We start from the raw sequence: 16,327 nt of genomic DNA, 5'->3' as shown, positions 1-16,327 counted from the left end.
ACCATATTGGTTTGATTACTACACCTTTCAGTAAGTTTTTTTTTTTTAAGATTTTTATTTATTTATTTGACAGAGAGAGATAGCGAGAGCAGGACCTCAAGTAGGGGGAGTGGGAGAGGGAGAAGCAGACTCCCGCCGAGCAGGGAGCCTGATGCAGGGCTCGATCCCAGGACCCTGGGATCATGACCTGAGCCGAAGGCAGACGCATAACGACTGAGCCACCCAGGCAGCCTACCTTTCAGTTAGTTCTGAATTTGGGAATAGAAGTCCTTCAACTTTTGTTCTCTTTCAAAATAATTTTTGCTATCTTGGTCTCTTCCATTGAATTTTAAATTATTAATTTCTTCAAATAAGGCAGTTGAAATTTTGATACAAATTAAATTGGGGGGGGCGCTGGGTGGCTTAGTCGTTAAGCATCTGCCTTCGGCTCAGGTCATGATCCCAGGGTCCTGGGATCGAGCCCCGCATCGGGCTTCCTGCTCCGCGGGAAGCCTGCTTCTCCCTCTCCCACTCTCCCTGCTTCTGTTCCCTCTGTCGCTGTGTCTCTCTCTGTCAAATAAATAAATAAAATCTTAAAAAAAAAAAAATTAAATTGAGGAGCCCCTGGGTGGCTAAGTTTTTATTTTGGCACAAGTCATGATCTCAGGGTTGTGAGACAGAGCCCCGCGTCAGGCTCCAGGCTCAGCAGAAGAGTGTTCCAGAGTTTCTCTCCCTCTCCCTCTGCCCCTTGCTCCACATGCGCACACTTGCTCTCTCTCACAAATAAATAAATCTTAAAAATAATTAAATTGAAACTGTAAATCAATTTGGGAAGTATTACCATCTTAACAATATAAAGTCTTACAATCTATAAACATGAGATGTTTTCCTGTAATTTAGGTCTTCTTTAATTTCAGCAATTTTTCACGGCTTTGCACATGCAACTCTTATACTTCCTTTGTTAAAATTATTCCTAAGTATTTTATTTTTTTGCATGTTATTGTCAAAGGAATTTTTTCTTAATTTAATTTTTGGATTTTTCACTTCTTGTGTATTAAAATACAATTGATTTTTGTACACTGATCTTCTATCCAGCAACCTTGCTAAACTCAATATTAGCTCTAACAGTTCTCCTGTGGAATTTATAGGATTATGTATAAACAAGTTCTCATTATTTGTGGTAGCTATGCTCTCTAGGCTGCCATGACTGCTGAACTAGCAAATACTGAACCACTATCCTAGAGAAAAATATGTGTGTACACACACACACAATTATCTTAAATCCTATCTCATCCTAGTAGATTCTTTTTTTAATTCAGAAAAGATAGAATGAGGTTCAGATATATTATGTAACTTGCTTGAGGCCACCTCACTAATGGGAGCCAGAGTTGGGATTTAAATCCAACAAACAGGCTCTGAAGCCATAGTTTCTTTTACTATATTATACTGTTCCCTAGTGTCTCCAACCCCTGGTCATCTCTATATGAAAGCTGAAACAAAAAGGCAGAATGTTGCCTTGTTCAACCTCAGCTGAGAGTACGCTGGGCAACTCAAATTTTTCACAATTTTTAAAATTTTTCACATGTCCATGAAAGACTATGAAAGCACCTAGTATTCATTTGGGAATTACAAATAAGTTTTAGTAAGTAGGTGAATTCTCCACAAACAATGAGAATCAACTATACAAGGTTATGTCATCTGCAAATAGAGACAGTATTCTTTTCCAATCTGCATGCTTTTATTTCATTTTCTTATCTAATTGAGCTAGCTAACACCTCCCCTAAATGCTGAATAGAAGTGGTAGCTGACATCTTGATCCTGATCTTCAGTGAAAAGCTTTTATTTATTTATTTTTATTTTTAAATATTTATTTATTCGACAGAAAGAGAGAGTACAAGGAAGGGGAGCAGCAGACAGAGAGGGAGGGCAGGCTCTCCGCTCAGCGGAGAGCCCGGCGCGGGGCTCGATCCCAGGACCCCAGGAACACGACCTGAGTGGAAGGCAAACGCTTAACGACTGAGCCACCCAGGCGCCCCCAGAGAAAAGCTTTTAATCTATCAACATTAAGTATGTTCGATGTGAGTTACTCATAGATACTCTTTATTAGATTAAGTTCCCTTTTATTCCTAGTTTATTAAGGCTTTTCTCATGAAAGAGTACTTGATTTTGTCAAATGCTTTTTCTATTTACATTGATATTATGTAGCCAGATGTATTTTGTGCTTTTTTCTATTAATATGGTATACTGCAATGATGTTATTTTGTATGTACACTGATTTTGTAACCTTGCATTCCTGAGGTAAGTTGCAACTGATCATGGAGTATAATCCTTTATACATTTTGCTGGATACAACTTCACAGAGTTGTTGAGGATTTTGGCATCTATATCCATGAGATATTAGTTTGTAGTCTTCTTGTGATGTCATTGTCTAGTTTTGGTATCAGAGTAATACTGACTTCATAGAATGAGTTACAAAGTGTGTCTCATTCTATTTTTTTAAAGAATTTATGAAGCATTAGTGTTAATTCTTCTTTAAATGTTTGGTAGGTTTCACCAGTGAAGCCATGTGGGTCTACACTTTTCACTTGGGAAGGTTTTGATTACTGATCCAATCTCTTAATACAGGTCTATCCAGATTTCCTGTCTTTTTTTTTTTTTTAAGCTTTTATTTATTTATTTGACAGAGAGAGACACAGAGAGAGAGGGAACACAAGCAGGGGGAGTGGGGGAGGGAGAAGCAGGCTTCCCGCTGAGCGGGGAGCCTGATACAGGGCTCAATCCCAGGACCCTGGGATCATGACCTGAGCCGAAGGCAGACACTCAACGACTGAGCCACCCAGGCACTCCCAGATTTCCTGTCTTCTTGAGTCAGTTTCAATGGTTGTTTCTTTTTAGAAATGTGTCCATTTCATCTGGAGTACGTATTTGTTGGCATAAAATTGTTCACAGTATTGTACTGTAGTCCTTTTTATTTCGGTAAGACCATAGAAACGTTTACTCCTGGACGCCTGGGTGGCTCAGTCAGTTAAGCGTCTGCATTTGGCTCAGGTCATGACCCCAGGGTCCTGGGATACAGTCCCACATCAGGCTCCCTGCTCAACGGGAAGTCTGCCTCTCCCTCTGACCCCACCCCCACTCATGCTCACTTCTCTCTCTAAATAAATGAAAAATCTTAAAAACAAAAAGAAATGTTTACTATTTCACTCCTGCGTTTAATAATCTGGGTCTTCATTTTTCAGTCCAGCTGGAAGTCTGTCAATTTTGTTCTTTTCAACTTTGTTTTATTTTCTCTATTTTCTATTCCCTATTTCATCAATTTCCACTCTCACTTTTATTATCCTTCCATTTACGTGGGTTTAAATTGCTCTTCCTTGCCTAGTTAATTAAGATGTAAGTTTAGGTTAACTGACTTCAGGTCTTTATTTTTTTCCAGATCTTTCTTTGGTAATGGAGGTATTTATAGCTATAAATTCCCTCTGAGCAGTTTTTGCTGCATCCCATACATTTTTGTATGTTGTTTTCATTTTCATTATTCTCTAAGTATTTTTTTTAACTTCTTTTGTGATTTCTTCTTTGACCCACTGATTTGAGAGTCTATGGTTTAATTTCCACACATGTGTGGAATTTCCCAAGTTTCCTTCTGTTAATGATTTCTAATCCCATTCCATTATAGTTACAGAACACAGTCTCTATAATTTCAATCCTTTCAAATTTACTGGAATTATTTTTATGATGTAATATATGTCAAAATGCTGGAGAATGATATGCTGCACTTAAGAAGAATGTGTATTCTGCTGACTTTGGGTAGAGTGTCCTATAAATGTCTATTGGTTTATACTGATGTTCACATCTTCCATTTCTTGTTGATCTATCTAGTTGTTGTATCCTTTATTAAAAGTGGAATTTGGAATGCGTGGGTAGCACAGTCAGTTGGGCATCCAACTCTTGGTTTCAGCTCAGATCATGATTTTGTGGTTATAAGATTGAGCCCCATGTCAGGCTCTGCGCTTGGCACAGAGTATGCTTAAGATTCTCTCTTCCTCTGCCCCTTCCAACCCCACTCTCCCTCTCTCTCTAAAATAAATACATCTTCTAAAAAAACAAAAGTGGAGGGGTGCCTGGGTGGCTCAGTCACTTGAGCATGTGCCTTCTTGGGGTCCTGAGATCGAGCCCCATGTTAGCCTCCCTGCCTGGTAGAGGGTCTGCTTCTCCCTCTCCCTCTGCTCCTCATTTAAATAAATAAATAAATAAATAAATAAATAAATAAATCTTATTTAAAAAGTGGAATGTTTACATTTCCAACTATTTTTTTAATAAATATTTTATTCATTTATTTGACAGAGAAAGAAAGAGAGAGAGAGGGAACACAAGCAGGGGGAGTGGGAGAGGGAGAAGCAGGCTTCCCGCGGAGCAGGGAGCCCGATGCGGGGCTCGATCCCAGGACCCTTGGACCATGACCTGAGCCGAAGGCAGACGCTTAACGACTGAGCCACCCAGGCTCCCCTACACTTCCAACTATTATTGAATTGGGTATTTCTCCCTTCAATTCTGTCAATTTTGGTTTCATGTGTTTGGGGGCTTTTGAAAGATCAATGTATGTCTCTAACTGTTGTATTTTCTTGATGGCTTGACCTTTTTATCATTATAAAATTCCTTTGTCAACAATTTTCATCTTACAGTCTATTTTGTCTAATATTATACAGCTACTCCAGCTCCTTTGAGTTACTATTTGCCTAGTATATCTTTATCCATGTTTTCATTGTCAATCTATTGGTGTATTATAATCTAAAGGGTGTCTCTTACAGACAGCATGTCTAGTTGAATCATACTTTTTTATCCATTCTACCAATATCTGTCTTTTTGGGTTTTTTTAAAGATTTTATTTATTGGACAGAGAGAGACACAGCGAGAGAGGGAACACAAACAGGGAGAGCGGGAGAGGGAGAAGCAGGCTTCCGACCAGCAGAGAGCCCAATGTGGAACTCGATCCCAGGACCCTGGGACCATGACCTGAGCCGAAGGCAGATGCTTAACAATTGAGTCACCCAGGCACCAGCCCCCAATATCTGTCTTTTAATTAGAATGCTTATTCATTTACATTTAATTACTGATAAGGCAGGATTTGTGTCTACTTCTTGCTGTGTTTTATATACATCTTACACCTTGTTCTCCCTCTATTCCTCCATTGCTGACTTCTTTTTGTTAAAATAGGTATTTTCTTTTCTTCTTTGGTGGAGGAGGGGAGGGACAGAGAGAGACTCTTAAACAATCTCCACACCTAGCACAGAGCCTGACATGAGGCTTGGTCTCACAAACCCAAGATCATGACCTGAGCCGAAATCAAGTGTCAGATGCTTAACTAACTGAGCCACCCAGATGCCCCCAAAATAGATATTTTCTGGTGTGCTATTTTAAACCCCTTGTCACTTCTTTTACTATATCTGAGTTATTTTCTTAACATCTTAACCTATAACAAGCCATTTTAAATTAATACTGACTTAATTTCAATTGTATACCATTTGCCCCTATATACCTGTTCTTTTACCCCTTTGAGCTGTCATACAAGTTATGGCTTTACATATTATATGACTATCAATAGATATTTATAAGTTTTGCTTTATAAAGTTAATGTCTTTTAAATCAGACAGGAGAAAAAAAACTTATAAAATTAAGTATATTTGTACTCTTTTATATATATCTATGTAGGAACCTTACCAGTGCACTTCATTTCTTCATGTGGATTTGACTGTCCTTTCATTTCAGCCAAGACTCCATTTATATGTCATATATAGATCTGCTAGCGACAAACTTAGTTCTTAATTTATCTGGGAATGTGTTAATTTTTTTAGTTAGAAGGACATTATTGCTGGATACAGAATTCTTGAGACTTCCAGGAAAGATGGCGGAGTAGGAGGACCCTAAGTTCACCATGTCCAATGGATACAACAAGATAACACATCAGTGTAAATAACCCATAAAATGATCTGAAGACTGGCAAAACAAACTCTCCATAGCTAAATGCAGAGAAGAAACCATATGGAAGAGGGCAGGAAGGGCAGAGTCATGGTTGGGGGCTAAACAGACACTGAGGACTGTCCATGGGAGGGAGGGACACCCGAGTGCACAGAGGGAGAGAAATAGACGGTCACATTGGGAAGCCCACACAGGAAAGACGAATTCCCATAATATTTGGCTTTGAAAAGCAGAGGGGCTGAATTTCACAAGTTCTCATAACCAGCAGGACTTAAAGCCAGGTACTTTAAGAATCAGTGGGCTTGGTTCTGGGAGAGCCGGAGAGCAAGAGGAAACCAAACCACCACCCTTAAAGAGATAGCAGAACAGTCCCACAGAGACAGCATAGAGGCAGCAGTTTGAAAATCACCTGGAGTACACAGGAGGGAGATTTACTAATCTCAGATCCTGTGCTGTAGGAACAGGGACCAGTTGGGAGACTTCTCCAGGAACAAAGAAGCTGGCTGGGGCCATCTGCCTCCCCCTACCACCAGCCTAAGCATATAACACAAGGCTGACACTTGCTACCTAACTTGCTAACATCGCCAACCCACACCTGCATTCTCCTGTAGACATGCCCCTCCAGCCATGCCTGGGCTCCACGTCTCTTCCCACAGCAGATCAGGGCAAACCTCACTAACACCCTGCATCTCGCATGCTTCTACAGATCCGCCCCCTCCAATATACCCTTGGTGAGAGCCCGTCCAATGCAATGCCACAAGCCTCACAAGAGTGCAACCAGCCCCAGTGTGCCAGCACCACTCCAAAGTGACTCCTGCCCCAAGGAAAGGGAAAGATAACCATATATACTAGTCACACAGCAGCCCCAACAGTGGTCTGGGAGTGAACAGCTGGTCTGATTGCAGGCCTTGCCCACCAATAAAAGCTTCTCAGGGGACAGGAAAAGCACCCTAGAGTTTGGTGCTACAGCATCTCTGGAAAACACCCAGTCTGACTCAACTAAAGCCCAAGGTGGCCGCAGACTGGCCCACTAACAGCACAAGAGCCAAACAAACAAAGAGAACCATTGCAGAGAAGTGGACTAAAGAAAAAAGCGGCTCAGCCACAACAGCAGGATGCCCACAACACACATAGGAGACACCCCTGAAGCACCAGGTTCTGGTGAACAAAGGACACTGCACTGCAGGGCAACACGACCTGTTCTTCGAAAGGCTGTTACTTTCAAGAGCAAGAGATGTAGCTGAATTTCCTAACACACAGAAACAGACTCATAAAGTTAAACGAAATGAGGAGACAGAGGAGTATGTCCCAAATGAAAGAACAAGACAAAACCACAGCAAGAGACCAAAATGAAACAGAGATAAGTAACATGCCTGATAGAGAATTTAAAGTAATAATAATAAAGATACTCACTGGACTTGGGAAAAGAGTGGAGGACCTCACTGAGACCCTTTACAAAGAGACAGAAAACATAAAGAACCAATCAGAGATGAAGAACTCAGAAAGTGAAATTAAAAATACACTAGATGGAATAAATTATAGATGAGAAGCAGGTGAATGGATCAGTGACCCGGAAGACAGAGTAATGGAAAGCAATCAAGATGAGGAGAGGGGAAAAAAACACTAAATGAAAATAGACTTAGAAAACTTAGTGACACCATCAAATGTAATAACATTCATTTTATAGGGATCTCAGGAGAAGAGAGAGGAAAGGTGACAGAAAATTTATTTGAATAGCTTTAAACTCCCTGAATCTGGGTGAGGGAAACAGAAATCCACATCCAGAAAGCACATAGATCTCCCAAGAAGATCCACACCAAGACACATAGTAGTTAAAGTGGCAAAACGTAGTGATAAAAAGAGAATTTTAAAAGCAGCAAGAGAAAACTGTTACATATAAGGGAAACCTCATAAGGCTGTTAGCTGATTTTTCATCAGAAACTTTACAGGCCAGAAAGAAGTGGCATGATCTATTCAAAGTGCTGAAAGGGAAAAATCTGTAGTCGAGAATACTCTATCCAGCAAGGCTACCATTCAGAATATAAGGAGAGCTAAAGAGTTTCCCAGACAGACCAAAGTTAAAGGAAATCATGACCACCAAAACAGCCCTATAAGCAATATTAAAGGGAACTCTATGAGTGGAAAGCAAAGACTATAAATAAGAGTTTAAAAAGTAGGAAGCACAAAAGTGGGAAAAATAAATGTATCTGTAAACATCAGTTAAAACACTCCCAAAAGAAAAGGATGTAAAGTATGACACCATATGCCTAAAACATAGTGGGGAGAGGAGTAAAGAATGGGCTAAAACTTAGGTGACCATCAACTTAATATAGACTGCTATATGCAGAAGATGTTATACACAAACCAAATGGTAACCACAAATCAAAAACTAGTAACAGATATGAAAAAAATAAAGACAAAGAAATCCAAGTATATCACTAAAGAAAGCCAAATAATCATGACAGAGAGAGCAAGAGAAGAAAGGAACAGAGAATAATTACAAAACAACCATAAAACAAGTAATAAAGTGGCAATAAGTACATATATATCACTAATCACATTGAATGTAAATGAACTAAACACTCAAAGCAAAAGACACAGGGTAATGGAATGGATAAAAAAGCAAGATCCATCTATATGCTACCTAAAAAAGACTCACTTCAGACCTAAAGACACATGCAGATTGAAAGTGAAGGGATAGAGAAGTATTTATCACACAAATGGATGTGAAAAGAAAGCTGGGGTATCAATACTTATATCAGACAAAATTGACTTTAAAACAAAGATTGTAGGAGGCGCCTGGATGGCTCAGATGGTTAAATGTCTGCCTTTGGCTCAGGTCATGATCCCAGGGTCCTGGGATCAGGCCCCGCATCAGGCTCCCTACTCAGTGGGAAGCCTGCTTCTCCCTCTCCCACTCCCCCTGCTTGTGTTCCCTCTCTTGCTGTGTCTCTCTCCATCAAAATAAATAAAATCTTTAAAAATAAAAAAAATAAAGCAAAGATTGTAACAAGAGAACAAGAAGGACGCTGTATAATCGTAAAGGGAACAATCCCAACGAGAAGATATAATAACTGTAAATATTTATGCACCAAACGTAAGAGCATAACATAAACATAAAGGAAGTAATCAATAGTAATAGAGTAATAGTAGGGGACTTTGATGCCCCACTCATATGAATGGACAGATTATCCAAACAGAAAATCAACAAGGAAATAATGGCTTTGAATGACACATTGTACCAGATGGATCTAACACATACACTCAGAACATTCCATCCTAAAATAACAGAACACACATTCTTCTCAAGTGCACAGGAACATTCTCCAGAATAGATTACATATTAGGCCATAAAACAAGTCTAAACAAATTTAAAAAGACTGAAGTTATACCATGCATCTTTTCTAACCACAATGCTATGAACTACAAATCAACCACAAGAAAATATCTGGAAAGAGCACAATTATGTGGAGGTTAAATAACATGCTACTAAACAATGAATGGGTCAACTAAGAAATCAGAGAAAATAAAAAAATACATGGAGACAAATGAAAATGAAAGCACAGCAGTTAAAATCTTTGGGAAGCAGCAAACTTTTCTAAGAAGGAAATTTATAGCAATACAGGCCTAACTCAAGAAGCAAGAAAAATATCAAATAAGCAAACGAACTTTACCTCTAAAGGAGCTAGAAAGGGATGCCAGGGTGGCTCAGTCGGTTAAGCAGCTGCCTTTGGCTCAGGTCATGATCCCAGGGTCCTGGGATCGAGCCCGCATTGGGCTCCCTGCTATGCAGGAAGCCTGCTTCTCCCTCTCCCACTCCCCCTGCTTGTGTTCCCTCTCTCACTGTTGCTCTATGTCAAATAAATAAATAAATAAATAAATAAATAAAGGAGCTAGAAAAAGAACAAGCAAAACCCAAAACCAGCAGAAGGAAGGAAATAATAAAAGACTAGAACAGAAATAAACAAAATAGAAACAAAAAGAACAGATCAATGAAACCAGGAGCTGGTTCTTTGAAAAAGAAAAAAAAAAATCAACAAAATTGATAAACATTCAGCCAGGCTCATCAAACAAACAAAGGATTCAAGTAAACAAATCAGAAATGAAAGAGGAAAAATAACAGACACCACAGAAATACAAAGGATTGTAAGAGAATATTCTGAAAAACTATTTCTATAGTAAATAAATAAAATCTTTAAAAAAAAAAAAAGAACTATTGGCACTCAATACATGCTATATGAGTCCTTTGTAAATGAACCAAAGACATTTGATTCCTTAGTAATTGTAGAAATATATTATCATACTTATTATAGTAGATACAGTACTTAACATTCTACCACTATCATTTGTTATAAATTCATGATTTGATATTCTTATTAATTTCTATTAATATAGCAGCATTCTTATCTGGTAGGTTTTTTTGTAAGTAGAAACAAATATGTAAGTATCTTTCAATTTCCTAAAGCAGTCCTTAAATCAAAAATGTATAGTACAAAGAAATGAATCAAGTTCTTTAAGATTTTATTTATTTATTTATTTATTTATTTGAGAGAGAATGACAGACAGAGAGCATGAGAGGGAGGAGGGCCAGAGGGAGAAGCAGACTCCCCGCCGAGCAGGGAGCCCGATGCGGGACTCGATCCCGGGACTCCAGGATCATGACTTGAGCCGAAGGCAGTCGCTTAACCAACTGAGCCACCCAGGCACCCTGAATCAAGTTCTTTAAACTTTACACCACGTTTCATCAAATCTGAGGTGGTCGGAATTTATTCAACATACCCTTTGCCTAATCTTTTTTCCAATAAAATGGGCTTTTTCCTTATTTATATTTAGATATAACCAAATGTGGGTTTCCTTGATTTGGGGGGGTGAGAGGTTGTTGGTTTGTTTGGGGGGTTATTTTTTTATGTTTTTGTAACCAAATATAAAGTCATGAGAATTCAACTTGACTATTAAGGCTTAAGATTTCTTCACACATACAAAAACCTGTTTGGATTTTGTGAACCTTGGGAGCTAAGAACTTTGAAATAAGTAAGCACACAATTATCCACAGAGTATTCCTGATTTTATAAGTTCATAGAAAAGATAACCTTTAGTATCATTTCCTCTGCCTTCACTGATTTATTTTGTCCCTGTCCTTTGTTATTTTGGAATTAAATGTTTAATTACAGAAACACTGAGTATCGAATATATGTGCTATGAGCATGTCCTTCAGTATACAATAAAAACAGCCATAAAGGGATGCCTGCGTGGCTCAGTCAGTTAAGTGTCTGCCTTTGGCTCAGGTCATGATCCCAGGATCTTGGGATGGAGTCCCGCATCGGGCTCCTTGCTCAGAGGGGAGCCTGCTTCCCCCTCTGCCTGCTCTGCCTGCTGCTCCCCCGCTTGGGCTCTCTATCTCTGACAAATAAAATCTTTAAAAAAAAAAAAAGCCATAAAATAATTCAATGAACAAGGTAGACAGCCATATTAGAGATTAATGAAGAAAACCCAAAATGTTGTATCTTGATAATGTTATCAAAGTAATAGTGTCAGTTTTAATGGGATTTTGACATTGTTTTAGCAAAAGAGTTGATAATTTGGGGGTTCAATAATGGTACATGCTTTCAACTTAAGGGAATTTTATCCAAAAGATTTTTCAGAGTCAAATTACTCTCTTAAGGGAAGAGACAATTTCTTTAAGAAAACTGAACTTCTGTCATGTTTTGAGGATCTTCTCGTCATTTATGGTTATTTTATGGTTATTTTTTCCATAAAAAAACAGTATTAATTCATTCAACAAATATCTGTGTATCTATCAAATTCTTGATGCTGGAGAGATACCAACAAAAAATAGACAAAAATCTCTGCCCTCAATGGCTTACATTACACTGGTCAAATTCAAGATTTCTTATATTTCAATCTTATATTTATCTAGAATTCGGCATGAAGTGACTCCTTTTTTCTAGTGTAGACTTTGGTCTGCAACCTTGTGATATCAAAACTCTACTAATGCACAGACATAAACTTTCTGGAAAACAGTTTTGCAATGAGTACCAAAAGCTCAGGAAAAAAAAAAAAGCCTTAAAAATACACATGCAAAAAAAAAAAAAAAAAACCCACAAGCAAATATACTCAGCAATTTTACTTCCTAGAATTAACAGAAATAATTAAAAATGTTCACAAAGATTAAGATATTCATCACAGCATTAAAAATACTAGAAAACTGAACACAATTCAACTACCCAATCATATGTAACTTGTTGAACACATTATGGTACTTCTTATACAATAAAAATACACAATTCCTTAATATTATGTTTTATAAATTATATAATTATGTGTAAAAATGATATACCTTGTTTAAAAATATAAAAGGATTCACCCATATGTGGAACTTAAGAAACAAATGAACAAAGGGAAGTAAAGGGACAAATCAAATAACACACTCTTAACTACAGAGAACAAATAGATGGTTACCAGAAGGAAGGTGGGTGGGAGGATGGGTGAAATAGGTTAAGGGGATTAAGAGTACACTTATCTTGATGAGCACTGAGTAAAATATAGAATTGGTGAATCATTATATTGTACACCTAAAATGAACTTAACACTGTATGTTAACTATACTGGAATTAAAACTTAGAAGTTAAAATATAAAAAAATATGAATATGATCCCCTATCATTTAAAAATATAGATGGCTATATACCAAACATTAACCATAGTAATCTTTAGATTATAAAATGAGAAGCAATCATATCCCTTTTCTGCTTCTATTTTTCTGTATTTTCTACTAAATTAGAAAAATAATTGCAATAATGAGCCAACAGAGATTACATTTATGAAACTCAAAGGTATTTAAGGGTTTCAGTTTAATCTTCAATACAAAGACTAAGTATTACAGAACAGGAGCCAAGGGCATTTAATAGTTTGCTCCTTTCTCCAAATAAAGTATTATGACAATTCTACAGAATTAGAGTACTGCTTAAAAAGAAATACCAGAGAACAACGTCCAATATTTCCATTTGTAAAATGTCATTAGATAATTAAAATAAAAATACATTTTGAGTTGGTTACCTATCCAGGGCTTCCTTGAAGTATTTTCTCTGGACATCAAATTGAAAGACTGTACGTTCACAATCAGTTGAAGCATTATCACTACCCCCATGTTTCTTCAGGAAGGCATCAAATCCATTTTCATCTGGATATTTCAAACTACCCATGAACACCACTAAGTGGAAAGAACACAAAGTCACAGAACACGATATAGACAATGTTTTTATTATCAAGGGTAACATTTCTCAAATGCAAAAAAACTGGAAGAAAATATACCAACATGTTAACAGTGGTTGTGTCTGGATAATACTTTCTTCATTGTATGTTTTTGTAATTTTCTATAATGCTCATACATTAGTTTTATACTAAAAAAAATAAGCATTTTATTTTTAAAGAAATATTTTATTTGTAAAAAGGTTAAAATGCAAACATAAGCATGTATGCAGATTGTTATTATAATAACTCCTAAGGAGAGACATTTCCCCGCAACTAGCTTAGAAAATCAGAATACAGGGCGCCTGGGTGGCTCAGTCGGTTAAGCGACTGCCTTCGGCTCAGGTCATGATCCCAGGGTCCTGGGATCGAGCCCCGCATCGGGCTCCCTGCTCCGCGGGAAGCCTGCTTCTCCCTCTCCCACTCCCCCTGCTTGTGTTCCCCTCTCTCTCTGTGTCTCTCTCTGTCAAATAAATAAATTTTAAAAATCTAAAAAAAAAAAAGAAAAAGAAAATCAGAATACAAATAATTCAGGAAAACAAATATAGATTTAAGTATTTATATCTGTATAACATCCACACAGGTTTTATTTAGGTACATTCATAGTTAAACTGAAGATTTTGTTTTGTTTTGATATTAATCATGTTTTTTTATTTTCTGTATTTCAAATGCTTTGACATCTTGGGGACTTGTTAAACCTGGAAGAGACAGCCCTTCCCAAAGTTAAAGACTAGATTCCTAGAGACAGGCAATTGTCTCCTGATCTGCTGGCCTTAAATACCTGAACAATAATAAAATCGACATTTTAGAATATTCTTCTAAGTGGTTTCATCCTAATCCACAAAACTAGTACGGTTAAGGAAATTAAGTCCTCACCTAGGATATTCATAAATACTTTTTCTTAGCCTTTTCCCTTGTTAAACATACCACACTTCTATCAACCCAGCTTCTCAATTCATAAAATCTGGAGGAAAAACACACCCAGGAATGATATTTTACAAAGATCTTACTGTGCTCCAAAAAGTGTGCCAGCCCGGGCAGGTCCTCCGGATCAGCAAAACTCCCAACTCCAACACAAAGAGCCGCTGCAGACTGGAGTGAGTAGAACACATACAAAGAGTGAGTCAGTCCTAAAGGAATACTACTACCATCACATATTAAGGATTCACTTGGAGATGGAGGTTTTCCAACAGAAAGTAACAAAATTCTTTCCCTGAGTATCAGGAGGAGCAGCAAAGTGAAACTCACCAGAACTGTGTCAGTTTCACCCTGCTGCTCCTCCTCTTGACATCCTGCCAAAGGCTGAACAGGTGCAGACCTAAGGGAAAAAGCAGAAACAGACAGGAAAAAAAAAAAAAGGAAAGGGGACTAGCCAGCCCACCCAAATATCATTTCCTGCCAGCATTTCAGAGTTCTGAACCAAGTATATTTCCTGATTTATTAGATTTCGGAAATCTGCATAAGTAATATATCTAGGTAGATTATCTCTAAAGATCTCTTAGCAATTAAAGACTCTGTGTTCAGTAACTCAGTTAGTAGATGTGAGACTTCTCAGTGTTTTTCAGAAAATTTTATTTTTATTAAAACAGGGTAAAAATGTGTCAGGAAAACATCTAATAAAGTAAATGGTTAAAAAAGGAAAATCTTTACTAAAAATCTATAGAACTAAACTTTAAAGAGGCTTTTTAGTTCTTCATTTCTTCATATACAGATTACATATATCAGTAGATATTCTCCCAATACCTTGGGCAAATCAGAGCTTTTAACAAAACAGATGGTCAAGAAGTATACTACTTATAAATGATTAGGTATACCAATAGAAATGATCAGGTATACCACTTAAAATGATTAGGGCATACCATTATATCATTGTTAAATTAAAAGACACAAAACAGGAGAAGAAAATAGTCAATCTGAATCCTTGAGGAATAGGAAGTTGAATTATTAAATTCCCCAACTTTTTCAAATGCCAATTTTAAAAGGCTAACATATTTGGTGTCAAAGACCGTTTTGATAAATGGTTACTCTTTTAGAAAGAGAACTTTTAAGAGCGAGGGTGTACCTGGTACAAAGTCTAACCATGTGTCAGAAAATGAAAATATGTTTTTAGAAGAACCAAACAGCCTCGTTTGATACTGTAAATCCCATTTTGAAGACGTAGGAACATAAACTCAGTTAAAACATGGGGGAATATCCACTTCTTCAAACCACAGTCTAACCTGTTCTGTGATGTTTAATAGGTGCCTAACCTGCTTTCAGCTCCAACTACCCCATAAAGATTTCTTGTCTCGACCAGCAGGGCTGAAGACATTTTTGTATAAGTTGACTTAAACCACAGTCTATCAGTCAGCTTTGACCACAGCAAAAACAGGCTCTGCGATTGCTAGAAAAGAAATTCATACTTGAGAATTATCTACCCAAGAAATTCATACTTGAGAAATTCATACTTGAGAACTGACTTAAGAAAACCCTGAACAAATCATTAATTCTGTATTTATCATACTTAAATTTCAACCTTGTTAATTTATCAAACCTTTCAGATCAAAAACAACTTCCTTTTGGGAGGAGGAAAATGGAGGGGGATGAAAATGATCCTCAGAAAAGTAGTTAACTCTTAATTAGGTAAATGTTCTCCAAAAACCTCAAAATCATTTCTTTCCACTTCTTTTATTAATTCTCATATTTACCTTAAACAAGGTCCACATTTTTCAAATAAAAATTAAATCATAAAACCACTGCAAAACCCTAAACTACTCTTAAGGCACCTCTTATCCTGACTAACTTTATTTCCCTGTTACAGACACTTATTCCAATGAATATAAACCATTTCCAATGTACAATCATAGGACCTTTCCTTTCATGAGTGTAACCACTCCATCTGAATGAACAATTTGATTTCATCTTCAAACTATATTAGGTTCCTGCGTTGCTTTCTAATATGATCCAGAACATTAGCTATCAATATCTTATAAGGGAGTATATCATATTGAGTTTTCAGAAAAGAAAGGCAGCATTTTAGCCATTTTTAAATGATCACTACAATATGATCCTGATGCTCTAGAAAAGGTAAACATTTAGAGTTTGATCCACCTAAGCAAAAAAAAAAGGGGTACCAAAACACTGGATGC

At 37.3% G+C, this 16,327-nt stretch overlaps 1 protein-coding gene across 6 annotated transcripts in view; it reads right to left on the bottom strand.

Annotated features, from left to right (window-relative positions):
• Positions 1 to 16,327, bottom strand: part of NRDC (nardilysin convertase) — a 101,121-nt gene that overhangs the window by 47,132 nt on the left and 37,662 nt on the right. For 4 of the 6 annotated variants that reach the window (XR_010410941.1, XM_064589150.1, XM_045897706.3 and 1 more), the window contains exons 3-6: positions 15,449 to 15,582; positions 14,448 to 14,517; positions 14,210 to 14,291; positions 13,008 to 13,161 (exon numbers count right to left, since the gene is read on the bottom strand). Coding sequence is in view for 5 of the 6 variants with exons in the window: in XM_064589150.1 (XP_064445220.1) it covers positions 13,008 to 13,161; positions 14,210 to 14,291; positions 14,448 to 14,517; positions 15,449 to 15,582 (440 nt within the window). In the remaining variant the exon portion in view is untranslated. The remainder of the gene's footprint in view (positions 1 to 13,007; positions 13,162 to 14,209; positions 14,292 to 14,447; positions 14,518 to 15,448; positions 15,583 to 16,327) is intronic. The other 2 variants (XM_064589152.1, XM_045897708.3) reach the window with 1 other exon arrangement.

The sequence above is a fragment of the Mirounga angustirostris genome, unplaced genomic scaffold (assembly GCF_029215605.1).
Source record: "Mirounga angustirostris isolate CCGP_5_RB_7025 unplaced genomic scaffold, mMirAng1.0.hap1 SCAF_4, whole genome shotgun sequence".
NCBI classification, from domain to species: Eukaryota; Metazoa; Chordata; class Mammalia; order Carnivora; family Phocidae; genus Mirounga; species Mirounga angustirostris.
This window is presented reverse-complemented; position numbering and strand designations above follow the sequence as displayed.